Source organism: Hylobates moloch, unplaced genomic scaffold (assembly GCF_009828535.3).
Source record: "Hylobates moloch isolate HMO894 unplaced genomic scaffold, HMol_V3 SCAFFOLD_19, whole genome shotgun sequence".
Lineage (NCBI taxonomy): Eukaryota > Metazoa > Chordata > Mammalia > Primates > Hylobatidae > Hylobates > Hylobates moloch.
Window position 1 is genome coordinate 76570870 of NW_026652294.1, and position 22400 is coordinate 76593269.

Here is a 22400-nt window from a genome sequence, read left to right on the forward strand (position 1 = left end):
TTGTGGTGAGCTGAGATCGCGCCACTGCACTCCAGCCTGGCCAACAAGACTGACACTCAGTTTCAAAAAAAAAAAAAGAAAAGAAATCTACTTCTAGAATACTGGTTACGTCTTTTAACGATTTTTTTTTTCCAGGACCAGACGAAAAGTGATATTTAGCGAGGGTCTTTTCTTTTATGGTTTTTCTTTTTTACCTGCTCAAGCTGATCTGTTGACCGGAATACCTAATGGATACTGCTGAGAAAGAAATCTTAACCATAGCTGACATAAATTGTTTATATTAATAAGGGTAAAAATGTGACTATCTTGCCTCAGTAAGAAAATGATGTCATGATTTAGAATACTCAGTTGAGGTTGGAAGGATTTTACAGAAAAGCTATCACAACCCTAAAGCAATCAAACATAGCAAAATCATTTGGGAAGAAAACTTTAAAAATTGGGTCAACATTGCAGGTCACTAGGTGAAGTGTGCTGCTGCTTTTCAGGTTCAGGTTCCTATGAAGTTTAATACGTATCACTGAAGAATTTACTAGAGCACAGTAGTGCCCCTACTTATGAAGAGAGCCTGCAGAAGCGTGAGCCAGTCATGAAGCAGGTGTTACAAGTATCTGCACTCCATATTTGCTACTGAGATCTCTCATCTCAGCCTTATTGACTATTGATTGGTGACAATTCCTAAAAAGTTTGGAAATATAATCACCCAGACCCTTGAAGCAAGAGCAAAACAGGGTGGGATGGCAGTAGACTTGTTTTGGTCATGGAATTAGTAGCTGTTAAAATCACCCCAATGGTGGGGCACAGTGGCTCACTCCTGTAATCCGCACGCTATGCGAGGCTGAGGCAGGCTGATTGATCGCTTGAGCTCAGGAATGCAAGACCAGCCTGGGCAACATGGAGAAACCCCATCTCTAGAAAAAAAAATACAAAACTTAGCCAGGCGTGGTGGCGTGTGCCTGTAGTCCCAAGATACTTGGGAGGCTGAGGTGGGAGGATTGCTTGAACCCAGGAGGCAGAGGTTGCAGCAAGCTGAGATCACGCCCCTGCAGTCCAGCCTGGTCAACAGAGCCGACTTTGTCTCAACACCACCAAAAAAATCACCCTAACACTCATAAAGGACTATAGATAAATCATGTCCCTGAGTTACCAGGACAAACAAAGTTCCCTGTTAGTAGACTGAAAAGGGTTCACTCAGCTCAATAAGAAAGGCACCAAGACTTTGTCCAGAGTCTTAAAAACAATCACACTCTGATGCATGATTCTACTTTTGGTAATCTACTCTGGGCTGAAACAGATAATCATCAAGATGTTCATGACAGGATTACTTAAAATAAATAATTCAAAGCAGCCAAAATGTTTAACAGTTGTGGAAAGAACAAGTAATAGAATGCAAGAGAGTCTAAAATTATGTATTTTGAAGAAAAAAATGCTTGTTACGTCATTATTAAAAAAAAAAAAAAAAAAAAAAAAAAAAACAGGCCGGGCATGGTGGCTCATGCCTGTAATCCCAGCACTTCGGGGGGCCGAGGCAGGCGGATCACCTGAGGTCAGGAGTTCGAGACCAGCCTGACCAACATGGAGAAACCTCATCTTTACCAAAAATAAAAAAATTAGCTGGGCGTAGTGGCGTGCGCGTATAATCCCAGCTACTTGGGAGGCTGAAGCAGGAGAATCGCTTGAACCCGGGAGGTGGAGGTTGCAGAGAGCTGAGATCGTGCCATTTGCACTCCAGCTTGGGCAACAAAAGCGAAACTTCATCTCAAAAAAAAAAAAAAAAAGAGGATATCAACTTTTAAGTGCAGTACAACTTCAACTTCAACAAGGATTTAAAAGAGGCATTGAAAAACAACCAGAAGGAGATATGCCAAAGCATAATGAAAAATAATAATGTACTCTTATTCACCAAAATGAAGATTTATGATTGAATGTAATTTAGAACCATTTTATCCATAAAGCAGGTCCCAACAAACACTTTAACTGGGTTACCTTCATTGAAAACATGCTGCCGGGCATGGTGGCTCACGCTTGTAATCCCAGCACTTTGGGAGGCCGGGGCGGGCAGATCACGAGGCCAGGAGATCGAGACCACGGTGAAACCCCGTCTCTACTAAAAATACAAAAAATTAGCCGGGCGTGGCCGCGGGCGCCTGTAGTCCCAGCTACTGGGAGAGGCTGAGGCAGGAGAATGGCGTGAACCCGGGAGGCGGAGCTTGCAGTGAGCCGAGATTGCACCACTGCACTCCAGCCTGGGCGACAGAGCGAGACTCCGTCTCAAAAAAAAATTAAAAAATAAAAAATAAAAAAAGAAAACATGCTATAAGTCAAATATCTAATTTTATTTTTCCAAAGAAATGATGTTTAAGGATCATAGGACCAACTTTTATTTTTATCACCATAAACAGCACGTTTTACCAATTGGCACTTTTTAACTATCACATAAAGCCAAACAAATAAAAAGAATAGAATTATTACACAAAAGTTTTAATATGTTATATGTTGCAAACATCAGAATCTTCTGTTCAGTTTCTATACATTTCTTCAGGATTCTCCCACTGCATTTATTACTACAAAGCAAAGGTGCTTGAAACAGGACATAAGATCTAGAGGGTGTTTTTGTGTGTGTATTGGGTGGGGGGCGGGGGAACAAGCATTCTGAAAAAATGTTTTTGAGATTTGTCAGCTATCACTTGGCTTTTGGAAATGCTGTCTTAGGATGGCTACTTTTCTACCCTCTTTTTCTCACTTGACATTTCATAATAGTGGGTGCAGGTACAGAACTCCACTGCCCATCTGACTAAATGTGATGATAGACTGACACTGGATGACCTGCAGCTTCGTTAGCCAGCCATTTCTACAGTTTTTGCCATTCCACCTTGTAGACGTTAAATCTGCTCATGACTCAAAGCGTGCCTGTCTTTCAAAATGTAAGAACCCACGTTCCCTTCCACTGAATATTCTGTCCTTTGATCCTTTCCTGCCTCCCCATTTCTTTTTTTCTTTTTTCTTTCTTTTTCTTTTTTTTTGAGAGAGGGTCTCACTCTGTCCCCCAGGCTGGACTGTAGTGGCATGATCAGGGCTCACTGTAGCCTCGACCTCCCAGGTTCAAGCGATCCTCCCATCTCAGCCCCATAAGTAGCCAGGACTACTGGAGTATGCCAGTTAATTTTTGCATTTTTGTAGAGACAGGGTTCGGCGATCTTGCCTAGGGTGGTCTCGAACTCCTGAACTGAAGCAATCTGCTTGCCTCAGCCTCCCAAAGTGCTGGGAATTACAGGTGTAAGCCACTGTGCCTGGCCTTTGCTTCCCCATTTCTTAATGGTAAAATGCTTCAAAGCTTTTGGCTGAATTGCGACCAAATTAAAAAGCACAAAGCTTCCGCAGACAAAATCAAATGCCTCTCCATCTGTGCCCAAGTCCCACACGTTGCTTTGTTAAATGGGTGGGTCGTGGCAGGCACCGAAGTGCTGCTTTTTCCTACAATGGCTGTTTTAATAAATTCTCAAGGAAGACATATTAGGTGTGATTCTAAAGGAATTAGACAGACTTTTTCCCCCCATGAATATACAAGGACATATATATATCCAAATAACTGCGATCTCTCAGAGCAATCCATTTTTAATCAAAACATTTATAGAGTGGTTTGGAAAACAGTGTGTCAGCCCTGTAAGAAAATCCATTTTGTTATTTCCAGCTGAGCCTCCTTCCCTTCCTTCAGAGAGGGGTCCTTTATGCTGGTGTTGGCCTGGAGCTTGAGAGGCAGAGACCCTGGAAAGAGGGGCTTCAGGGCCAGGCTAATGCTGGAAGATAAGGGGAATCATTCTGTGTCTCGGAAAACAGACGGACTAAGTTTATTTGTGGGCTGCCCACCTGCTGTACGTGGGCATAACTGGCTGAGCACCATAAATAAGTATCGAGTCACCAGGAGTCAAAGCAGCCTATTTGAGTAAACATTTAAAGTATCAATATTTGTAATGAGGGCAAAATAAAGCACTGGAGTCCACATCTCCCTGAGCAGATTCTCTCTGCACTAAATGTAATATTTGGGCTGTACTTCAGCATTTCCCAAAGTGTGCTCCACAGAACACAAGCTTAATGGATTAGTAACAGTGTCCCATGAAAAGCGGGTTCTTTGGAAGTAAGTTTGGGAGATGCAGGGTTAAGCAGTTAAACAGCTGACTTCATAGCAAGACTTCCCAGGGCCTCCGGCTGTACTGGGAATCTCCAAGAAGGAGTAGGAAGGCTAGAGTTGAAAGAATTCACTCTGGGAAGCATCATGAAATGCTCATGCACCAGACAATGCATCAGGCTCTGATCTCAGGAGGCTGCTACTCTATATGATAAACTGTGAAGCTTGATTCTGGGTCCAAACTATCAAAAACAGAGAATGAATGAAAAAAGGTGCTTCACCTACACCTAAAATTTCCTAACAGTGTATCTAATTGGTCACAGTACTATTTTATGGTAATTTCTTCATAATGAAATTAGAGCCACTAAATGCAGAGGTGCTTGGGCTTGAGAGCTATCATTACAGCCTCTCGCCCTCATTTAAAGTAATACAAGATGTCTAGTACTAAAAATAAATTTTGCCTAAAAGAGCCTGTTGTTTGGTCCTGACAGAGTGGTCAATACTAACAACATAATCACAACATCAAGGGCTGCTAATGGCCAAGTAGAGAGTTCAGCTGTCCTGTGATGGTGTATGCAGGGCCAGGTAACTACATACATGCACATGTGCACACACACATACATACAAGTGCCTTCACACACACCAATTTTCCTGCCACCTGCATTTCTGTAAATGGCACCGCCATTCACTGATCACTCAGGGCAGAGATCCAACAGCTATGTGAGTTCTCTCCCTCCTCCTCCTCCTTCCTCCTCTCCTCCTTACACATCCAGACTGCCCCTAAGTCTTGTCATTCCTACCTCTGAGTACTTATTCCCTTGTTTTCCTACCTACTGCCACTTCCTTATTTTAAGGACTATCTTCCTCCACTACCTGACAACATTCTCCTAATGTATGCCTCCTTCGATCCATCCTTCACAGACTCTCAGATTTGAACACAAATCTCACTGTATCCCCATGATCCTCTCTTGGCTCTCTACTTTCCACTGCAGGGCTGATCTCGGCTCCCTGGGTGTCGCCTCCCCTCTCCCACACCACAGACATCACACACTGGTCCCTGCACGCTCACGCCCAGAACTCAGGTGTGCTCTCCGCTGGTCTCCTTGAAACGGTGCTCCTAACAGTCACTGCGATGACTACAGATTGCCCTCAAGACCCCACTCCTAGAAGAGTACATCAAAATTCCTGCTCAGCTTGGTGTTCAAGGCCCTCCGGGATCTGTTCTCAGGCTTCTCCAGCCTCACCCGGGCTGTCCCAGTCTTCCCTTGTCTCCAATGAGCTGGTCACACTGAGACAGTGTAGTCTCTAGAGGGGACCACTTTCCATGCCTCCATGGCTACATCCCCCATTCCCGCACATACCACCACAAGCTCTGCCCCCCCACCCACCCTCCCTTCACCCGTCTCTTTCAGAAACTCCCACTCTGCTCACAGCCAGTTAGAAGCGCTCTCCACTCCTGCCCCATCCGTTCCCATCCCACCCTGTGTATATGTGTCATTCATATCGGGTACTTGCATTATTTGTTGACATAGCTCTTTCCGATTGTGCTTTAAATATCTCCATTTAATTCATTTTTTTTTCCATTTTCAGTACTTACAAAGAGCCTCTTTCGACCACTGAAGCAAGGATTTTTTAAAAACTCTTCTGAAGAAAGGGTTAATTCATCGTAATACAGTCTCCAAACACCATGTTGTCAGCTCAGGCTTACGGGAAAAGGAAGTGTGTGTGACAGACAGCAAGGGACAAGACAGACTCCAGAGAGCCCTGAGGAAGCAAATACCAAGCCCCTTGCTATGTCTCTGGAAATTACAGTTTAAATGTGACTTTAGTGAAAATGAATTTATCTAGTTCCTAACCATATACTGTCATGTGAACTCCCCTCAAAAAGCCTGGGCATGACACTGGGGACTTGCAATAGATACCCTTTAAAGTTACTGATCTACTTTTCATGGTCACATGACCATCTTGAGGGAAGAGGGGAAAGAGGGAAAGGAGCTCCTGCCTGTCCCTGTTTCCTGGGCGGGGCATTTAGCTTACATCATGCCATTTAGCCATAAGGCCTCCTTTCTAGGTATTAGGGGTGGAAATATTTACCCAAGTTGGTTATTTGAACTGCCCAAACTTCTAAAGTCAACTATTTGTTGTTCCAATCTCCAAGTCAGAATCCAGACTGAGTTCTTTCTCATAATGGCAAATACAGAACAAAATTCCTGATGTTTCTCAATGGACATTATAGTTTATGTGCCTGGTTTCCAGGATTCGTCATTGTTTACTGAACTGCAATAAGAAACATCAAAAATTGACAATCTTGCCCGACAGTTTCATCTCTACACAAAAATGGGTAAGTATAAATCACCCGTAGTTTTTAATCTCCTTATATAAAGAAGAATGCCACAACCAGTGATCTGTGTTCATTCTGAAATACAGGATACATCCTCAATTCTCTCTCTCCAGTCCTAGATTTGATCCTATGCTGGCGGAAAAAATGTTGTAAAGGATGTTAGTGGGTCAGCTGAAAAAATTGAAATATGGATGGTAAAGCACTGTATCAACTTTTTTTTTTAAGTAGAGGTCGACTGAAAGGGAGAAAGAAATGTTATCTCTCTTATATTAATAAGAGCCCCTAGCCTTGGCGTATCATGCACATCCATCTCTCCAGCTCAACCAATGTCATCTAATATTCACACTACCTCTAGGAGAAAAGCATTTCTGCTTTCTACCCAACAGAAGCAAAGGCACACAGAGGTTCAGAGAGACTGGCTTCAGATGCTTGGGACTACACACAACAGGTAGGCCCGGGAGTCACACCCTGAAACCCAACCCATCACACAAACAAGAGACAACTCAGCAATTGCCCTCTGCATGCCATGATCAACTCCGGAATGCAGACACAGCGTGAACATGCACGCTTCTTCATGTCTCGCAGGAGATCAAGTCACTACAGGTGCTTCGCATTAAGCTTCTAAACCAAGACAGCACAGAGTTAAAGAGGCCCAAGGAACATACAACAGAAGCTGCGCTGGAAGGGAGGGGGAAGCAACAGAAACCCATCTCCAAGATGCTGCAGTTAGGGCTCCCAACACCCTTGTAAGAAGTGCATGTATAGAATGGACACAGCCAGAGGAAAATACAGCACAAACAACTTCAGAAGCCATGACAGGTGTGTAAGAGTATCTGTGCCTCTATCCCGCACGCCAAGTAGGGGTGATCAGGAGGTGACCGAAGAAATTTGCTTCGAAAGGCCGATTCTATGATTCAATCTGTTTCATGTACCGAGGGATACCTGTATTTAGAGATAGGGGAATACAAGACAGATCCTGACCTGTTTCCTTCTATTTCCAACTGAGAATTACTGGGCACCTTCTCCACGTTACACCTGCGGTAGAGTAGAAAGAACACTAGAGTCAGAAGACCTGGGTTCTCGTCCCCACCCGGCTCCTTCTTCCTAGGCTGGGTGACCCTGGCCTAAGTCATTTTACTCTCCAAGCCTCAGGCTCCTCACCAACCTGCCTTGTTAGGAAGATTACACGGGGTTATGTTTGGAACCTCATTCAGAAAACTAACACAGTTCTCTAAAAATGGGGGGAAAGTGGATTTCCTAATCTTTCTGGGATTTTCCTACTTCCATCACACACAGAAATTCCTGTTACCCTGTTTCCTCTATACAGTGAATGTTCCATTCACTGTTCCAGAAGGTGGAAGACAGGCAGCCACTGGCTAGAGGTGCGTGTGATCTTGGGAAGGTAGTGCTAGTCTATCTGAGTTTAGCCCCTCATTTGTAAAATGGGGAAAATACTTACCTCAGAAAGTCATAAAAATTAAATAGGACAAAGTGCTTTGTTACAGTAGCCTGCACAGAGAAGGTATTCCAAGCATCAGCCAATTTGGGTCTGAACACCATCTAACTCGTCAGCTCTGCTTCCAAGAGCTCTATTCCTTTTCAACAGATCACTGAATTCAAGATCTTCAGTGGCAAATGAAAATAAACCACCACCTGGGGTCTTGGGCACTTCTACAAGCCTCTAGAAAAGCCTCTTCAGTTGAGGATTTTTGAAACTGCTATGTTGGTGTCCCTTTGTGTGGTGGCAGGGTAGCAGCTGCCGGGTTTCACAGATCCTGGGAACACCCTCCATACCCTCTAGATCTCCCTCCAGGTGTAGACAGCACCCTTTGGCATTCATAGCCTATGCCTGTCCACGTATAAATCCTTTCTCAGAGTCACTGCCCCGTTCTGCTTTAGAGTCAGTGGAGAGTCGGGGTGTTGCAGAGAGGGAAAAGCATAAATCCATAAACCAATCAACAGGGGGGTGGAAGCGCATATGCTCTCTTCAAAATATACAGAGTTCTTTGGAATGTCCGAAATATAAGGAGAGCTGGGAGAGGCGCATTGGAAAAAAAAGTTGGGAAGATCCGGAGGTTCAGATTGTGGAAGATAACCATTCTCCTGTGCTAAGAAGTCTGCTCATCATCGGGTAAGCAACAGGCCGCTGTGAAGAGTTCTAAAGTCACAACATGAAATGACCAGTTAGGTGCCTCAGAAAGAAGCCAGGACAGGAAGAGACTGGAGGCAGGGCACGCAGTCCACCCTGCAGCTTGCCAGGCCAGGCCAGCAGTGCAAAGGCCTCAGGAAGACAGGGTGTGAGGAGGCAGATGAATGGGTGTCTTGCAGGGACAATTAGGAGCAGGTTGAGGGGACTCTAAGGGTCAGCAATAAGGCACAGAATTGGGAAAGTGTTTATCATTTCACATTTAGGACCTTGGGCTAATGATGGTGCTGACTAAGGAGACACAGAAGCTTAAGTAGACCATGTCATCTCCGAATGTGCATGAGTGATGGGAGGAAAACCTGAAAACAAGTACTACCTCAGACACTTCACAGAGTAGACTGTAAATAACTCAGAGAAGCTAGGCATGGCTCTGCCATCTAAGACCGACACAGATTACAACTCAATGGGTTCTGAACAACCAAAGATCCCAGCAGAACAATTTCAAATCATTCTGACAAGGAGTCCATGCAGGTCAGCCATCTGATTGGCTTGGGGGAAAAAAAATACAAATTTTTAAAACCCTAAAACAAAGCAACAAAAAATAATAAATACATAATGACATGGATTTGGTTTAAAATATTTGTTACTAAAACTTATTTTAGAAAGACAGTATGAATGCCAGTGTAAAGATCCACTGGTTTGATGAAGCCTTGAGATGATAATCAGCGTGGGAAAGCCTTTGACACAGTAAATACCTAACGCGCTTCAAATAAAGAACTTCCGAGACAGAGAAAGCTTTGGAACAAGGCAATATTTTTAAATAAGAGCCCTGCCCTTCTGGAGAATGGGCTGATTATATGTGGGCCTTCAACAGAGTTTCAGCCCTACTCAAAATGAGAAAGAATGCTTCAAATTACTTTTCAGTGTGTATAGGAATTAAGTATAATTAGTCCACAGGTTTGTAGTTTACCAAATTCTTAGAAAGGTGCTATAATGTAATAAAATATCAGATCATTTGCCGGGCATGGTGGCTCACGCCTGTAATCCCAGCACTTTGGGAGGCTGAGAAAGGCAGATCACCCGAGGTCAGGAGTTTAAGACCAGCCTGACAAACATGGCGAAACCCTGTCTCTACTAAGAATACAAAATTAGCCAGGCGTGGTGGTGCACGCCCATAATCCTAGCAACTCTGGAGGCTGAGGCAGGATAATTGCTTGAACCCAGGAGGCAGACGTTGCCATTGCACTCCAGCTGGGCAACAAGAGCGAAACTCTGTCTAAAAAAAAAAAAAAAGCTCATTTTCCCAGGTAAATGTTATTATAATGTCCTAAATTGATTATAAGTACCAGGTAATGTCATTGTAACCTCAGATAATGGGGCTCATATGACCCCTACTTCCCTGAATTCCCCAGGCCAGCTACCTCTTCAGTAATATCCCATAGGAAAGCTCTCTCTTCCACTGCATGATGAGCTAGTGGGGGTAAGTACATGGAATCTTTTACTCTGTAATTATATTCAACAGTACAGTCCTGGAAATAAGAAAACAATGAAGGAAATATTTCTAGAAAGAATGAATGATTTTCTCCAATGTGAGAACTAAAAATTCAGGACAAGCTGAGTCTTACCACAATTCCCAGAGATACCACAAAGGCTTATTAGATTTAGCGGCAAGAACACATTCCCAGCTAGGGTAAGACAGCAGAGACTGAAGAGTGTCAGGCAGGCAGGAGCCACGTGGCTGCCACCCCTCTGTGCACCGGAGCTGTGTTCACCAATTGGACTGACCAGGCAGGTATCTCCTGCCTCATCCATCGCTTTGCCTCATCCATCTTCAAGACTAGACCTGATGTCCAAACCCTTTTACAGACAGCAGGGCTAGTCCTCCTGTGGACTGCTTCTGAAAAAATTGTCTTCAAACAATTGATAGGGAGGAGGTGATGACACCTTACTCACTTTCTGTTTCCAGATTCTTCAGGAATGAGAACAATGCTCAGATTTGAAAAGCAAGGCATAATAAACGGTGAACAAAAGCTCCCGATAGGAGAGTTGATAGAAAGAGCATATCAAGCCACTTCAAGTAAGTTCAAGTGTCCAGTTGCAAACTAATTACATCCTGGAAAAGCATGTAGATTGCTTCTGCTAATAACATTTAGGAAATCACAGAGCATAAAAATGGAATCAGAAGACGAGAGATAAGCCAATGTCCCAATTTCAATATGACAAAGAAAATTCAAGACTGTTACACTTGATGTTGACCCTTGGTAAAAATTTAGAAGAAATTATTCAGATGCCACAGGGCTATTTAGAAAAGATAAATAACATCATTAAGTGCCAGCAGGAGGTCTCTTAGAAAAAGCCATGGCAAGCTAACCTCATTTCACTTTTTCCGCAGGGTTTCTAGGTGGATAGATTGGAAAGGCTAGCCATGGTGTATCGTGGTTTTGGCCTTTCTTGATAATGCTGAGAAAGGATAAATGTGGCTGACATGAGAGCATGGCTATATGAGTTCATTGATGGGTAACCAACCTTAAGGATTACTGGTTAATATATTCACGTCAACCTGAAGTGATTTTCAGGGGTATGTCACAGAGACCTGCCCTTTGTCTAAGTTTCTAAGCAACAGCTTATATCAAATCTTTCGATGACAAAACTTAGATACGTAAACATAGTAAACATAATTTTTACACAGATAAAAATTTAGAGGTACAGCATCATGCAAGGATGATGGGATGAAAAGTAGTAAGGCTGAAACTACACAGGGATAAGAATACAATCAGTAGGTATAGGTTCAAAAAAGTTATGCTTAGTTGAAAGCTAACCTTGGCAGTATTCATATGAAATCAGAGCTATGTATGTGTGTTTTGGGGTGGGGAGTGGGGGTTATTTCAACAAGTCACACATTCAATGAGTTAACTCTGTGTCAAGGTTGCTGGAAAAAGTAAACACACCCTTGAGTTATGCTAACAGCATTCTGGTGTCCAGAACAAGGAAGCCAACCACCCTGCAATTAATGATCAGAATACCCCACTGGAGTTCTGGGCGCCATGTTTTAAATGGGACACTAGGAGACTGGAATGTGGCCAATGTCTACGCGTCACTCAGAGAGCAAAGTGAAGTGTTCCAACCTGAAGAAGAATGTCCTGAGGTAGATATGCTTGTGGATACATTTTAAAAGATATTTCTCAGAATGAGAGCAGATTTATTCTCTGAGGTTGCAAGTAGAACAAATAGCCAGGGGTCAGATGGCTGCATCCCTTTTAATGTAGGAAATGGTGATGTGTTTAGAACTGTCCTTTGGTGTCAAGAACTGCTCTGAAGCAGGGAGCTCACACTGGAGTGTCCACATGGAGGTGGATGACCACATGCCAGAGGTGGTGCAGGGGGACTTATTTGTTTTGTGGGAAGTTGGGCCAGGCAGAGCTAAACGTCCCTTCCAACTTTAATAATGTCTCTAGGAATCTCTCTCTCTTCTTTATCCAAGTAACTGAAAGCCACGTCTCTAGAGTTGAAATAGCTCCACGGACTCTCCTCTTTACCATCTAATTCTACATCTCATCCCAGGGGCAATTTTCAAGGGTACAAATGCAAACAGGATGAATCCCTTCTCAAAGAACAGTCTTAGGTTAAATATTACATAAACTGAGAATATGAGTTTTTAAAAGCTTCTAAATAAGCAGAAAACAAAGCATGCTTAACAAGTCAAAACAAAGCCTTCCAGGACTACTTGATATCAAGTTTTCTATTTGTGCAAATAAAATGATGGGGGCCAGTAGCAGCAGACCAGTACTACTTCTGAACAGCAGTTCCTGCAGAAGGATTTTACATTTATGAACTACACAACATCTGGCTCTTAAGGGTCAGATTTTTAGAAGCACCCTCCTTTTAAAAAACAAGTCCTATCACTGACTAAAAAGCAATAAACACACACATAAATGATGTTAGTTCTTTATGAAAATATCAAGATACATCTGCTCCAGAATCACGCATGAACTTTTAAACAACTGTCTCATGAGAGCTAATTAATTCTTCTTATATATCAGTTAAATATAAATGGCTGTTCTTATTTAATACGCTGTTAATCTACATGACTGTCAGAGCCCTAACAGTTGACCAAAGTGATGGGAAGGAGGTTAGCACAGGTGGTATTTCTTTCACAGGTGGGTTGAGTTACTATTTAAATAACTGACTTTAATGGTGCAAAAATCTCAACACAGTGAAATGTACATCTCCCCACAGCATTTTCTAAAACCAACCAAAAATATGATACTGTATCTAATTAAGGCTCTCCTAATTTGAGTGCCTCCTACTTGAGTACCAAGTTAAAGAGAAATACAAAATATAAATAGTTAGTGCTTTTTCTAGAGGATTACCAACATGAAATGTATATGAAACATTCAGTGGTGGGAAATTTAGTACATACTCCCCAGAAAGCGTCTAAATGTGGGAGCTAATAGAATGTGTCTTACCAGGACACTTTTTAAGGAAAAGTAAGTAAGCAAATAAAACAAGGAAAAGTTAAAAAGAAAAAGCTACTCAATATCCGCATGCTGAAATATTTAAATACCCTTTACCTACAGTACAACTAAAGACATAATTAACAGTACCACTGAAACTGCATTTTCTGTTTCTAGAAATAAAACCATGGAAATCAGCATCAGCAAGGACACTTTCTTTCTGGTGCTCAGAGGTCCATTCACCTACCTGATTAGCCCCAAAGTCTGAAAAGCTGATTATTAATAATGAAACTGTTCAAAGAACCTGAGTTACATTAAATCCTTGATGACACATAAGGACTCTAGAGGCAGGCACAGTAATGAATCCCATTTCTGGGATTCTGGGATGGGGAAACTGAGGCTCAGGGAGATTAAGTAAATTACTCAACTGTCCCATAGCTAGTGAATGTCAGAGTCAGGATTCACATGCAGGTGGTTAAATCAAGGCAAGAGTCTGTACTCTAAACCACTGTGCAATGCTTAGCTGACGTTTAAGGCATATGATCTACCACTCTGTATTTCTGGATGGTTTCTAGGAAAGTGGTCAGCCCATAGCCATGTATACCAAACTCAAAGGCTGTGGAGCCAGCAGGTAATACAGATGAATGAAGTGAGTCAGGCATAAAAAGCGTGATGGTAAATGGTGACCCACTCCACACTGAAGAGATAATAGAGAGTGATGGAGACGGTGGCAACCTAGAGCACGATGCTGCCAGTGAAAGGATGGCCACTTCTTCATGCCTACTCATTGCTAGCTTAGGGAGAGCTGGGCAAAGTGCTGCCAGAGTTTCCAGTTGTTCAAAAGGGTGGGGCACGGAAGGGAAATTTTTGCAAGAAATCTCTCCAGGCTTATATATTTGCTGACCCCCACCCCTCAAAAAAACATAAAACCAAATAAATCTGTTGGCAGTATGTCGTCCACCTGTTGGTGACTTCTTTTATGTCACAAGAGAAAGACACAGCCATCACCTTAGAATGAAAGGCCTAAGCTTCTCAACCTCCAAGGACTTTCCTGGCCCATCTCAATGTCACAACAGCCCTTGACTCACTGAGCAAGAAATGAACAAAATGCCTGTCACACATCACAGCACATCCGGTCAGAGAAACAGATATTACACTCTCCTGAGACAAAGGCAAAAAAGTTTGATGTATATACAGAGTGATGCTCTCTACTTAGTAATATTTTGCTTTAAACCAGGGACTGAGGAAATAAGGCATAATAATCCAAGCTGGCTTCTAGAATACTGTCCCTTTCTATGGCAAATATACAAGAGGAGCTGGGGGGGTGATTAGAAACGTGAGAGTTACTGATTCATGGTTTACAAGGAAGTTTTCGTGTTCACTCTGGACAAAGCATGGACTTGTGGTCAAAATCTCCTTCCTGGATTGCTGTCATTCCCCTTCATTAATGAACAGCTGGTCCAAACCCAAGAGAATGGGGTTGCCCTTCTGGCCACTTCAGAAGCCTTAAAGGGGATGCACTTATTTATTTTTTGAAAAAAGGAAAATAGCACAAAATCTGAGAGACCTGGTGGGCAAAACGGAGCAAGAAATTCTGGCCTTTTCACAAACATCTCCACCTACTCCTCTTTCCCCATTTCTGAAAACTCCTTACAGATAAGAAAGGCTTAACAGTAAAACCCCATGGTGGAAAGTTTCTTGCTTTTTATACCACTTAATTTTTATAATAATTTTTCTTTCCTGCTATGATGCATTCAGCAAAGCCATAATGAAAAACTAAAAACACAACGTAGTTATTCATGTTAAACACTTACAGGTGTACAGAGCAACGCTAGTTAATGTCAAACATTTCTGGTAACTAACTGCTTCTCAGCCTTTTGGCTAAGATCAAGTGTAGTATCTGTTGTTACATGCTTAATACCTGATTCCTCCTCTATCCGAGGACAATACGTTAAGTGGATTTTGGAAGCAGGGACCCAGAACAGGAGCTTGCTCCATCCACTCCGCACATCGTCCTGGTACTGTAATACCTCCAGGAATGACGCACCCCCTTAAGAAAACATTTTTTTCAATTGGTAATTAAAAACTGATTAATACCACTGTGCAACTGAGCGAAAATGTCTGTTTCCTGTCAATTTTTCAACTGAAACGAGAAGCCATCTTCAAATAAAAACATTACCATGTGATAATGAAGTGGAAACCAAGTTAACTAACCAAAATGTAGCCTAACTAGTTCATCTACTATATGGGTCTGACTGACAACCCTACAGTGTCTTTGGTTTTCAAATAATTATTCATTGTTTAAAATGGCCTGGGAGGAGTGTCCTGCACAGCTTTCTCAAAGCCTGTATCCAAAAATCGCATGAAAAAGGTAAATTTGCTGAAAGACCATGCTGACTATGTGGTATTAGGAAGAAAGAGATAACTCAAGTGCTCAGAAATTCAAGTGTTGGAAGGAAAGAAGAAATTGTATTTACTATGAAGCATCTATTTTGCTTTAAACAGTCTTAACATGAAATATTTCCCTTAAATATATAAGGATTCTTCTTTCTCTAACAGTTCAATTAAAAAAATAATATTACTCCAACATTCCAATCCCTTTCATCTGAAATATCTTCATTTTCAGATGGTATTTCAGAGGTCCTTAAGAATCCTTTTCTAATTTAGATATTTTAAAAATTTTGTAATCTAAACTAAATTTTCAACTATCTTAAATAATACCTGATGAAACATCATACAAAATAGCAATAGTGGCCATTTTAAACAGGTACAAAGAGAGAAAGCCATAAAACACAAACTAGAAAGAACCTTAATAAAACCTAAGTGCATAACTTAACAACTCCTGCTCCTCAGGGAGCGCCACTCAGCGTCTCGGTGAGAGATGATCAAGGTGAAGGAACCAAACACTCACCTATCTTTGTAGTTGATCACAGTATCGATGATAGCGTTCATCTGCTTTGTCAGTTTGGGGGGATTGGGTGACAGTTTCTCAGCAGGAGGACGGCCTCTTCTCTTCTTAGCTTTTTCCACATCTTCTTTCGCAGGATCTTTATCCACATTTCTTCGTCTTTTTCGCTTCTTAAGCCGCACTTCCTCTTCCATCTCCTCCAGATTGCCGTCTTCAATGGCCTGTTCATTGGAAACAAAGGAGAAAAATTCAAGACAAGAAAATAACCAAGACAAAAAAAGTATGTGTATATTTATATATAGCTCCAACAATTAGAATAAAATGAAAGAAATTAACAAAAAAAAAGTAAAAGTTAACAGTAATCAGTGGAGGAAGAAGAAAAAAGGAATGCTACCATATTGGATAAATGCATCTTTAACTCAAGTCTGTTTCATGAGCAAAACACATTGAAGGCCCAAAACACTCACAGTAAAGAAGAATATGACAAATATTAAAAGATCTATAAATTCAAGTGTTTGATGATAACTGAATCCAGATGAAATTTTAGCTCAGTTTAAGAACAAGATTCTAATTTTCTCATTACTGTAAGGGAAGGAAAAGGTAAACAAAACGAGGGGTGGGTTATGAAAAAAAAAATCCCTAAGAATACATCCACACGATCATTTAAGCTTTGACCTTTTCTTCAGGTTTTGCATCAATTTATTCATGATTAACAATATAAATCAAAATTCCATCTAGATTTTTGTTCTAACGTGGCAATTAGTAAACAAGGAAACGGGAAAGTACAAAGCCACATTCCTTGGTAAACGCACTTAAATCATTTGATAAAGAACACACACACTCACAAACAATAAACACTTTTTTCCAATTACCTGCAAACGCTTGCTTTAAACCAGAGCCAGCAGCACTAATGCAGAGAGATAATAAAATAGCTATAAAAACAACCAGGTATAAAAGAAACCTGTTCATAAAGGGCTAAAAGATCCATGTGACAGACCCAGAAGTTTAAACTTTTTTTTTTTCCTGGTAAATCTCAAAACTCAAAAGAAGAAAAATAAAGGGGAAAAATACTGCAAAGGAAGAAAAAAAAAAAGAACATAAAATTTGAACATAGAAATTTTCTAAAAAAAATCTTTAAATTACATTTTGAGATTACTCTCTCACACAAAATAACTAATGTTGTTATTTGTTCCTCCTGCCTCTCAATATTGCCTCCAGTATGCAAATGATAATCAATCCTTTCTCGTAGCTGAAAGAGCTCTAATCATAAGGCAATTACCTTCATTTCTCCACAGCACCAAACATGGCTAATATTTATGATCATGTGAGTATAACAATCAATATAAAGAGTGATTACAGCTCAGACATAATTTCTTTCACTTATGTACAATGCTTCCTGAAAAAGAAAGGTTTTGTGAAGAAAACCTGGTGCAGAACACAAAACAACCTGGCATGTTAAAAATGCCAGTGGGATTTTTAAAAAAATATGTTTTCTATGCATCCTCCAATGTGCAAATCCATAGAAGCAACATGCACACAGACAGATTCCTAAGGGACAGTCTGAGCCTAGGCCTTAATAATCAAAAGACAATTTCCATCACGATCCTACAGTGTTCAGATAACCACTATGAAGGAGGCGAGATCTGATGAGTTATGAGGAAAAAGGAAAAGGAAAAAAAAAAAAGCTTCACATTATTGCATTAATATTCATTTGCCTAAAAGCAGGACACCCACTATACAGCTAAACACACTGCAGCTAAGCGAAGATTAAGAAAAGGAAATTGTCCCGCATATCTTGGAGGCTGAACATGCTAATAATAAATACAGCATGCAAGGCTGTCAACAGTTAATGGTATTGCTCTCCTCAAGCACCCAGTTGCACACAGAAATACGGAGAACACCGGCTTTTGATGTGTTACACACCTACACATGCCTGGGATGTAGTTCTACTGAATCTTCAAGACGGCAACGAAAAAGGATATTTACCTTACCACTATCAGCAGGCCGGCTATCGGAAATCACAGTTAGTGGGGATAAAATTAACAAGCCAGCAAAGCAGCGAGCTGCTAGTCTCTTCATCAGCTGATCAGGAAAAAAAAGAGAGCTGGGGAAAGGCTATGTTTTCATATACAAGTAATTTTATTTTACTGAAAATTTAATACTGAAAGGATTGTGGATACTCAAATCTGCTGTTTCATTCTACCTACTACAAGGCCCGAAGGCTTCCTCCTTCAGCCTGTTTTAATATTGACAACTACTTATCATATTTTTTTCCCCTTATTATTCCAGGCAGCAGAATTAGAGATTTTAGCTCAGGTGGTTTCTGATTCTTGCTCGCATTTTAGCAATTAAGCCAGTAAGAAAACAAATTAATATTCAAATTTATTTTAAAAAACTAAAACAAGGTATGCTTTTTTGGTATTTTATACCTTATTTTTTAAAAAATAGCAGCATGGTTTGGAGCAGTCTAAATGATTTTTAAAATAGAAGACAATTTTTTAAAAAATTAAATGCATGTAAATAAAAGCAATGTACATGTTCTAAGATTCAAATATTTTAATATAATATGTTATTCTGCTCTTTAAAGAAAATCCAGAACAACTGTAACACTTCACTTTCAGTTTCATGCTGTAAAATTTTTCACTGTTTTTCTTCTCAGTGGGATAAATCAAGTTGGGGTGAGTTGTAAAAAGGATATTTCTACTCTCACCCCCCTTAATTTTGAAAAGAGGGAAAAAGCATAAGCTTGTGATATTTGTACTTTTAAATCTCTAAATCTGTGAGTAGCTAAGAAGCGAAAACAAATTAAATTGCCAACAGAACAACTGAAACAATTTTTATTACAATTGCTAATACGTGCAGATTCTTATTAAATTTAGGTCCTGGAATTACAAGGAAACACACAAAGTACTGACCATTATTCCCCTTAAACTAAGGTTTTATGCAGGAATGCAGAGAGCTACAAAACATCTTCCCTCCTCCCCAAAGACCCCAAACACATCCATATGCAGTGCTTTATGTTCTGTGATTTCTAAGGGTCTTTTTCTAATGGAAATCAATTCACTAAACACTTCCCAATGCTTTTCGCACATCAAGAGTAGAGTACGATTACTCCTGCATGTAAGTAAAATTATTCATGGAGATTTTAAACTGTTCTTTTATTTTAAAAAATTATTTATTAAACTGGCTCAACTGACTCAAACTCAGCGCTGGGGGTTGGGGGGGGCACACAAAAAAACCCCAAAACTTGCTACACAATGCTAAAGTACTACCCCCAAAAAGAATTCCCTTCCAAACCTTTTACCAGCACAATAATGAAATAAATCACAGAAGCAAACCCCCAGTTTCCGACTGGTGACGTGTTGCGCAAGAGTGCGAGCCCTAATTCAACATACAGACGGCTCCCATGCTGAACTGCCTCTAGATTTAATGAAGTGAATAGGAAGGAAGTCGGGGAAAAAAAGTGTACAAATAAGAAATTAACACTTTCCTTCCCTACCGAAACGGTGAAACACAACTACAGCGAAGTTTAGCGAGGCACCTCTTTTCTTAAAGGCACACTGCACCCATTTGGCTCCGGATGTCACGAAAAAAAAACCCATATGGTGGTAAAAATCCCCAGTCAAGTTAAAACAGTTCAGCATATTTCAGCCTGCGTTTTTCCTGAATGAAGCTGGGAATTACTCCTTCCTCCACTGGATGGCAACCTTTTTTTTTTTTTTTTTTTTGGCCCTCTTTCTCTCTTTCTCTCTTTTCTTTCTTTCAATTTTGCTTAAAAGGAAATGTTTTTCATAACTCAGGGTGTGCAAGAACGAGATGCAAACTAGCTCCCTCTTCAATTAGTTCTTATGAAAGCAGCGTGCACATTCTGACAACAAAATGCAGGAGACAGTCATGCAGGATTAGCTGTTTCAAAGGAAACACTTTGCAGCTAGCAAAGCACATGGCAGACCCGGGAAGCGGCCACACGTGGGTCCAGTCGTGGCCCTCTCATCCTGACACACACCAACCACATCTTTTAGTCCGTGACGGAAGGTCCAGAAAGTCAGCCTCAGGCGCCTTCTTCTCAACCCGGTGGTGTAAAGAGGTGCTGTTATGCGTGGTTCACAACATCACAAAGCAGAGGGGATCCATGATTATGAATAGGTAAACAGGGACACGCAAACAAAAAGCCTCAAGCCAACTCCTGCGCATTGTTTCCACCTCCGCCTCTCCAAGTCCACCAAGCCATGTGGCACAGCCCTTACAGTGGAACAAACCATCTTAACACTGAAAGGAGCAATTCTAAAGATATCCAGACAAGGCATGGAAATTTCTTCCATGGGAAACGGGAAAGTCAGTACTCAAACCCTAACTCTGCTATTTCAGTATCGTATTTCTGTCCACTGACACTTTCTCTTTCTCCCTCTGGGGATCCGCCTCCCTTAGGAACTCTAGTTGGATTCCAGAAGAGGACCCTGGGATGCCGCTGGGCATGGGGGTGGGGTTATAGAGCCCAGGGCTAAGCATTAAAGAATGCAGGTTAAGACCATTACATTATACTAGTGCTATCTGGGGACAGCTCACACATCACCAAACTTGATTCCAAAATTCAGACAGGCTCAACTTCCCTCATGCCCTGCTGAGATCCTGGAAGCCAATAATACAGTAATGATCCCCCAAACAAGAAAAGCAACGGCAACAAAGTAGTGGAATTTTACATTTACATTTTCATGTATGAGAGATTTTCTTACAAAATAAATATTAAACAACAACAAAGTTGAACATAGAGCTCGTCCTCAAAGATGCTACATTATTTTAATCAGTTGAATGCATACTGTAGCACTTCTGGATGCAGAATTTCAGACTCAGGGCTTTGGACAGTAAGTTTTTGATTATTACTGTCTCCAAAAGCAACCTGTTAGAAAAACTGACATAAAATCAAATTCCCTAAAGTGAAATAATCTAGACTCAAAAGGGCAAATACTGTATGATTTCAGAGATGAGAAAAGAGAACAGCGGTTACCAGGGGCTGAAGAGGGCTGGGGAGTTAGTGCTTAATGAGGTCAGAATTTCAGTTTGAGATAATGGAAAAGTTCTGAAGATGGCATGTTGGTAATGGTTGCACAACAAGGTAAATGTACTTAACGTTACTGAAATGTACACTTAAAATGGGCCAGGTACGGTGGCTCATGCCTGTAATCCCAGCACTTTGGGAGGCCAAGGCAGGGGGATCACCTGAGGTAGGGAGTTTGAGACCAGCCTAACCAACATGAAGAAGCCCCATCTCTACTAAAAATACAAAATTAGCCAGGCATGGTGGTGCATGCCCTGTAATCCCACCTACTCAGGAGGCTGAGGCAGGAGAATTGCTTGGACCCTGGGAGGCGGAGGTTGCGATTAGCCAGGATTGTGCCATTGCACTCCAGCCTGGATAACAAGAGCAAAACTCCGTCTCAAAAAAAAAAAAAAAAAAAAAAGGCTAAAATGGTAAATTTTATGGTATTTTCCCATAAGAAAAAAAAGTCCCTGAAAAGAAATCAAATTCTCTAAATTAAGGAACAACTTAACCCCAATTAAACCCCAACAACTGTAGGTTCATACATGTTCTTACCACCTCAACACACAGCACATAATACTAGCGAAATCTTGCTAGCTTTCCTTCAGAATTAAACCCTTCTAACATTTCAATAGATAGCACGTTCAGTCTTGCCCTGGCCAATGGCTGGAACTTTTCAAAAATCCCCATTTATTCTTTCAAAGGTTATTAAGGGAATATCCATGATGTAAGAAAATAACTGTGTATAGGACATAACTATTCACAAACCTTACACTTTTGTTCACAAATGCTTCCCATATTCAAGAGATGAGTTGGTCTGAAGGTAAGGACTTTTTTGAATATAGTTTTTTTCCTCTCACTGTGGTTCAATAAACTGATGACATTAACTCAACAGACTCTGTTTCTTATTTCATTCATTCGTCAGGCAACTGGGATGCCCCAACTGCACTCCCAGCTCTCCCTGAGTTGGGACTGAAATGTACAAAGCTGACCATAAATGGGAAGAAAATTGAGCCTCAGTTTAACTGAATTTCTGGTACAGTGGGTTTTCCAGTTTACTGATCAATAACCTCAGATCACTTTTGCAAAAAAAAAAAAAAAAAAAAAAAAGGTTTTATCTTTCCCCGTATGCCATAAGCACATGGAGGTGGGTGAGGAAGGGAAAAGGGGAACTATGGCTTACACATCTGAGACAAGGTCAATTAATACACTATTTTAGTTAAAAGCAATTTGGTTGGAAAAAGGAAAATGCCCAGGCGCAGTGGCTCACACCTGTAATCCCAGCACTTTGGGAGGCCAAGGCGGGTGGATCACAAGGTCAGCAGTTCGAGACCAGCCTGGCCAATATGGTGAAACTCCATCTTTACCAAAAATACAAACATTAGCCAGG

General features: G+C 41.2%; 1 protein-coding gene and 1 non-coding gene across 11 annotated transcripts in view; one reads left to right on the forward strand and one right to left on the reverse strand.

Annotated features, from left to right (window-relative positions):
* Positions 1 to 22400, reverse strand: part of SMARCA2 (SWI/SNF related, matrix associated, actin dependent regulator of chromatin, subfamily a, member 2) — a 182490-nt gene that overhangs the window by 16077 nt on the left and 144013 nt on the right. For 8 of the 10 annotated variants that reach the window (XM_058431519.1, XM_032138930.2, XM_032138931.2 and 5 more), the window contains 2 exons: positions 15976 to 16193; positions 7446 to 7499 (listed from right to left, as the gene is read on the reverse strand). In XM_058431519.1, the coding sequence (XP_058287502.1) occupies positions 7446 to 7499; positions 15976 to 16193 (272 nt within the window). Of the gene's footprint in view, positions 1 to 7445; positions 7500 to 15975; positions 16194 to 17958; positions 18055 to 19310; positions 19414 to 22400 lie in introns of those variants that run through there. The other 2 variants (XM_032138941.2, XM_032138939.3) reach the window with 2 other exon arrangements.
* Positions 14926 to 15116, forward strand: LOC116459516 (U2 spliceosomal RNA). The gene has a single exon (XR_004245570.1). It is a non-coding gene; the product is annotated as a U2 spliceosomal RNA (small nuclear RNA).